General features: G+C 38.2%; 1 protein-coding gene across 1 annotated transcript; it reads left to right on the top strand.

The window, feature by feature from the left end:
• Positions 1 to 305: 305 nt before the first annotated feature.
• LOC119429446 (unconventional myosin-VI-like) lies at positions 306 to 6,288 on the top strand (the record flags this gene model as incomplete). The annotated part of the gene is made up of 10 exons (XM_037697070.1): positions 306 to 384; positions 471 to 544; positions 961 to 1,090; positions 1,333 to 1,438; positions 1,899 to 1,954; positions 2,032 to 2,129; positions 2,205 to 2,369; positions 3,699 to 3,779; positions 5,466 to 5,646; positions 6,144 to 6,288. Coding segments are annotated over exons 1-10 (1,115 nt in total), but the record flags the coding sequence as incomplete, so codon positions are not given.
• Between the last annotated feature and the right edge of the window lie 651 nt (positions 6,289 to 6,939).

Genomic DNA, 6,939 nt, shown 5'->3' with positions numbered 1-6,939 from the left:
GAGAGCAACAGTAACTACCTCAGCCTACGAACATGTCACGTCATCTCTGTAATCTTTAGGCTTCATAAATATCTCATGTTTATGCAGATCCGCTCAGCGGTTTCTGATGTTTAATACATTTCTCTGTGTATATAATTCATAATTAACACACGCTCTGTTTTATAAGCTTTCCTAAAAATTATAAATAAACATTAAATAACTTGTACATAAATTGTAGCACAGATTAAAAGGAGATTAAATAGTTTTGCAGCACGTCTGACTATTTTGTAAGCGACACCATGTAGATGTTACAATGAGATTAATTCATGTTGCAGACTTTTCTTGCACCAATGAATCACGTCTTCCCAGCTGAGGATGATGTCAACAAATATGTAGATGACAACTGTAAGTTATTTTTATTTAAAATACAAACATGTTGAGTTATTCTGTTAAGATTTTAACTCTTATGTTTTTTTGCTTTTTGTTTCCAGGCTCGCTTATGTACCTAAATGAAGCCACTCTTCTCAACAATGTCAAAGTGAGATACAACAAGGACCTCATTTACGTAAGTTTTTTAAATAAGTTTACAATAAAAACCTTTGTGCAAATATACATCCTATACACAGGGATGCCCTTGTTGTACGAGTTAAATATACTACTGTCCCATTAGACCGCATAGCAGGTTGTAGATCAGAAAGAAACGATGCCTGACCTTGATTCCCTGGAGAATAAGATCCAGCTGATAAAGAGGGAAGAGCAGCAAGATTAGAGTCAGACTCACAGCTAATCTTTGCCTCAATCCCTCCATTTAGGAAATTAGAAACAGCTGGTTAGATTAAAAAAATGCAAGACATGAAAACAAGCTTAGGTGGATCCCACCAGCCTTCAGTCGTCCTTTTTACTTTTTTTTTTTTTTTTTATCAAAATATAAATAATTCAATAGCTGTGACCCTAATCCTGCTTCTCTTTATTCTCTTGCAGACTTATGTGGCTAATATCCTGATAGCTGTTAATCCGTACTACGATATACCTAAACTGTACAGCCCTGAGGCCATCAAGTCATACCACGGAAAGTCACTGGGCACTCTGCCACCCCACGTCTACGCTATAGGTGAGAGCAGCTTTTCTGGACCGAGCTACAATGTGACGGTTACCGTTAGCAACAGCATTCGAACTTCCTGCTCAGCAAAGGACAGCACAAATGTGTGCATACAAGTAGCACAGATGGTTAACAAAGCAATTCCTAAAGGTCTTTTTTACTAAAAGCTAATGCTTCATTTGTTGCATACATTGATTTGTGAATATTACCTTTGTTTTCTACAAAAATTATGTTTATTTTTTTGTTTGTTTTAGCGGATAAAGCCTACAGGGACATGAAGGTTTTAAAGATTAGTCAATCCATCATAGTCTCTGGTGAATCTGGTGCTGGAAAGACTGAAAATACCAAATTTGTCCTCAGGTATAACACTCTTTACTCTGTATTTCTGTTCTTCCTGATTTAAATTACTCAATTCAGATTAGATTAGCAAAACCTTTACTTGTCACTGAAGCTGTGAAGATTTTAGTCTAAAACAAAAAAAACATTTAATCTCTTCAGGATTTTTTCCTCATTCAGACATTCTAGATTAATTTGTTCAAAGCACATTTTTACTCAATTTAGTGAAACATAATCAAAGGTCACATGACATGCAGAAAGTAGTCAATTAAAATACAGACAAAGACAAAGTTTGTACTGTAGGTGGCCTATAAAGTAACAAAAGTATCTTTGTAGGAGGTTAAAGTTCAACATCACAATACTTGTCTTTATGGCAGGTACTTCTTTATTGCTACTGCCACTGAATATCAAATAAGCATAGCTGCTTTGCAAGTGAAAACTCTTCTGGCTCAGTCTTGTTTATTTTCTCACCATCGTCCGGCAGATATCTGACAACAACCTATGGAAGTGGTCAAGATATCGATGAGAGGATTGTAGAAGGTAATAAATTAACACACGTGACATGTTTGTTTAAGATGGTCTGATTATGAGTGCACATTTTCCATTTTATTCCTCAGCAAACCCCCTCCTCGAGGCCTTCGGAAATGCGAAAACCGTCCGTAACAATAACAGCAGTCGATTTGGGAAGTTTGTAGAAATCCACTTTAATGAAAAAGTACGAATTTTGTTCAAGTTTGTTCCATAAATGTGCCTTTGCGTTAAGGACTAAATGTATTTTGTGTGCCAGCAGAATGCTGTCGTAGGAGGCTTTGTCTCCCACTATTTGTTGGAAAAGTCAAGGATTTGCATGCAGAGCAACGATGAGAGGAACTACCACATCTTCTACAGGCTGTGTGCTGGTGCATCTGAGGACCTGAAGAAAAAATTACACCTGGACTCTCCAGATAACTTTAGGGTCAGTGTCTGAACACAGATATCCGAGTCTACAGTGGTATTGTTTCTAAAGAAAAGGACACATTTTATAGCGATGTGAAGATACATTCATAGCAATACCGTACCATACCACTTTATTTATAAAGCACTTAAAAACTGCAAAAAGGTCAATAAAAAAGTGCTGTACAGCAAAAATAAACAAGCTAAGGACACAGGATAAATACATAGATCTAAGTAGGTAAAGATAAGAACTAAATGGTTAACATTATGTAATACAGACAAGTTAAAATCAACTGACAGTGTCTAAAGCCAGGGAATAAAAGTGAGTTTTTAAACAAGACTAAAAACATTGAGAGAGGGAGCCTGCCTGACATGCAGTGGTAACTCATTCCACAGTCTTGGACCTTTAACAGAGAAGGTCCTGTCACCTCTGAGCTTGAAACAAGTTCCTGGACCCAATAAAAACATCTGGTCTGCTGACCTCAGAGAACGCTGTGGGACATATGGCTGCAGCAGATCATTGAGATAGGAGGGGATAGGACAGTTCAGAGATTTATAAACATACAGATGGGTTTTAAAATGAATTCAAATAGATTTTGAATCTATTGCAAATAACATTTGCAATGGATAGCACAGCCTTGTACCTACCTGGTTTGTATCTGGTAAGTACTGGGACCTGGCTGTGTTATGACGGGATCTGATACCCTACACTTAGAAGGTATATACCTGGTACTTAACTGGTATGGTGCAGTTACCTATAAGGATTCTAGCTGATATGTACTGGGTATATGTATACTTGGTTCCTACAGGGACAAGGATGAAGTGACTCGTTACCCTAAGTTTTAATTTTAAGATTTTTGATTTAAGTAAAACTGAAATCTGAACCTTAGGTTGTCTTCTTTTTGTGCAAACAGAAAATGTAATTTAGATATTTTCTGACCTTGCTTGTAGATAGTTTGACATTTTGTAAGCACTGTTGGTTGGCGTCCAGTGGAGCCCCAATATTTTCACAGACTTCTCTACACAAAATATAAACTCTCATGGACTGAAATTAGGTTTAGGTGTCTTTTGCCTTCAATTATCAACTCCACATAGACCAAATCAGCTTAAACTTCTCAACCCAAAGCTTTATTTTCTTCTAGGTTTTACAACACAGCAAACAGAACCCTTGAGGCATCACTCACATTAATAGAAGCCGTTTAATGCAATTTGTCAACTCGTCTATGGAGCACAACTGGACAACAGTAGAATAAATCTTTCAATTGTAGATTTGCTACAAAGAGGGGGTTATAAATATAGAAAAATATTGAATCTGTTTTATGTTTCTCAGTTTTTTATTGTTCTCTTTCAGTACCTGAACCGAGGATGCACCAGATACTTTGCCAGTAAAGAGTCTGATGAACAAATACTGCAGAGCCGCAAGAGTTCTAAGGTAATCTCCTCTGTAGTGGTTTATTTATTCATATCCAACCCTGTACCTGGGTATTTTTTCTTTGGACCTCCATATAAATCTCATATGTATATAGTTTGTTTCCCTATATTATATATTAAGAGCTAAAATTAAACGGTGTATTTGTGTTGACAGTGGTTCAGATGCACTAAATTACAAACAAATCATCCCTTTCTTCTTGGCTACCAAGACAATAGGATATTTAGCAACAATAGTTTAAAACTATTTTTCTTTTATCAGACTCAGAAAAGTCAAGTGAAACAGGTGTAAGTGAAATTGTAAGTAAAATTCTGTGAAACTATTGTACTGCTAACCATCTGTTTTTCTACATTTGTGTTTTTGTACAGGACAATAAGGTGACATTTCTCTTCCCTTCTAGGTTTTATGCTTCCCAATCTGTTTTTTCTTCTTCTCCTAAACTAAATGCTAGACTTTGTATGAGCTCCTGTTTGTAAGACAAACAGGAAATGAGTGTGCAGTTTCTCTTTTTCTGCTTTTGCATGCCACGTTTGGGTATTTAAAGTACTTGATTGTTCAGCTGCTATCAGTCGTTCAAAGCAGGGCTGCGTCATCAAAATAGTTAAATAAGGTTTAGTTGGAATTCTCTATAAAAAAAAAGCTTAAAACAACAAAAAATATACAGTAGTCCCTCATTTATGGCGGGGGTTTGGGACCACGCCCACCCGCGATAAGTAAAAAAAACAGCGTAGTAGGAATACAGTAGTCCAAGTTCAAGTAATCTTTATTGTCATTACCATCTTATTTGGTACATGAGATGGAACAAAATTATGTGCACAAGTAGTAGTAGTTTATTTTAGTATTTATATACACGTAAGGTGTTTTAAACCCTTCACACTTGCAATGTCCCCAACAATTTTCGAAACTCTAAGTGCTCTAAAACAGCACAGCATGTCATGATCTCTGCTCTCTGCCTCCGGCTGCACTCTGCCAGCGCTCTCGGCCACGCCCACTTCTCCGCTGCAGAGTGAAGATGACATGCTGCACAAGGAAGCTTCTTCTGCAGCTGTGGGCCGCACACAGGTGCAGCAGGTGCTAAGTAATTTAAAATAATTTATTTTAAATAAAAATCCCATGCCGATAGTGCGGCTCATCCATCAATCAGCCAATTGTGTCATGTCCAATCTTATTTTGAAAAACAGCGATAGAGCGAGTCCGCAAAAAACGAACCGCGAAGTAGCGATTCACTACTGTAGTTCTGTTTCTTTCAAGGCAGTACCTCAGAGGATAAACCTAATGTAATTAATTATTAGCACATATTTAATCTTTGATTTTGTCTCATTTGTCTTATACAGAGTCAGTTCACACCATATTTTTGCACGCTTATTTCTCCATATTTCTAAATTATTCTGTCATGAAACTATATTCATGAAGACATTTATAAATAAAACTCTTGAGCAGTGTTTCCTACCAAGGGGTGAGCTTTTCGTGTGCTGCTGGTGGAGGGTTGACTGTTAAAGGATTTGCTTTTTCAGGATCTACATCTGGTGGCTTTTACAGTTGTGGTTCAGTTTACGTCAAAATAAATGTACTCATTGCGTCAACACAATTAAACAGAAGAAATTTGATGTTCGAGTAAATTATTTGATTTGAGCTGAATTATTAAACATTGTCTCTTTGAAGTTTCTAATCCTCTCCTGTGTTCTGCAGCATCTCAAAGAGGGCGCTCTGAAGGACCCCCTCCTGGACGACCAGGGAGACTTCAACAGGATGTGCGTGGCCATGAAGAAGATCGGTCTGAATGACACGGAGAAACTGGACCTTTTCAGAGTCGTTGCTGGAGTTCTGCATCTGGGCAACATTGACTTTGAAGAGACGGGGAGCTCCTCGGGTGAGGCAGAAGCTATAATTACAAATATATGATCAACTTTAAAGATCAACCTGACCTTACCCTATTTTGATTACAGCAAGTTTTATGTGTGTAACATTGAAAATTACACACACACGTAAATTTCTGGAGAATTTTCAGTTGTAAAATATTTACAAGATTTGTCACTGTGAGGAACAGAGCTGCGTCCTTCAGTTTTGCCTTAGTTTAGTCTCGAGAGGCGACTGATAAAACTTGTTTCCTGGCAACGACGAGCTCTTGCTCGCTTTACTTTTCTTGGTTATTCTGTTTTTGTACTTTGTCTATAATCAAGGTCTCTGGAGACAGTAAGACGACGTCAGACTCACATTTAGAGGCACTTTTCAACCTTGACCGACTATTGCTGAGTTTTTCAGTGCCCTCGGTTTGCAGAGGGTTTTGTACGCACAAATAAAACACCTGCTTGTTTTTAGCCGGTGTATTTCTGGTTTAAAGATTCACGTAGCCGTTTTTGGTTTCAGGTGGTTGTGTCTTAAAGAATCAGTCAAACCAGACTCTTGAGTATTGTGCGGATTTGTTGGGCCTGGACCAGGACGACCTGCGCGTCAGCCTCACAACAAGAGTGATGCTTACCACAGCAGGGGGAGCCAAAGGCACAGTTATCAAGTAAGCTTCAACCATCCATCCATTCTCTTTACCTCATTCTTCCTTTTCCAAGTCTGTAAAATGTTAAATTCTGAGGTGAATGTCCTGAAATCAATAAAAGGTGTTTTACTAACAGTAGCTTTAATAATTAAATTAGGTTTAATACATAAAACATCTACGTTATGTAGGAGTTTTTCTTAATCTTGACTACAAAACAGTTATTCACAGAAGGTATGAACTCCTTCCTGACTGGTGATTTGATGCAGTTAAAAGACGCAGAGGAGAATATGATTTCGACGCAGCTTTTCTGTACTTTGATGGGGACGTGACGTTTGAGCGATGTGGCCCTGTTTGCTAGATTAATATTTTAAAAGAGCCAGATGCGAGCCTGGCCTGGAAGTGTTTCCTCCACATTAATAATGCAGTCTGCGTCTGAAGAGGCCGAGGAGCGTGGCTGCAGTACAGTGACGTCCGGGTGTGTGGGGAGCAGGTGGAGCGAGGAGTCTTTGTTCCTAAGGACCAGACGAAACAGCTCCACCCCTGGGAGGTGGCAGGGGCAACAGAAGGGGGTGGAGACAATAGACTAAATCTTGTTTGAATATGAAACATTGCAGCAGATTTTAAAAACCTGTCACTATAATTAATTGTAAGGATCCTGTGTGTTTAAGTTCT

Source organism: Nematolebias whitei, unplaced genomic scaffold (genome assembly GCF_014905685.2).
Source record: "Nematolebias whitei isolate Nwh7 unplaced genomic scaffold, NemWhi1 Nwh_scaf_1260, whole genome shotgun sequence".
In the NCBI taxonomy this organism is placed as follows: domain Eukaryota; kingdom Metazoa; phylum Chordata; class Actinopteri; order Cyprinodontiformes; family Rivulidae; genus Nematolebias; species Nematolebias whitei.
This window is presented reverse-complemented; position numbering and strand designations above follow the sequence as displayed.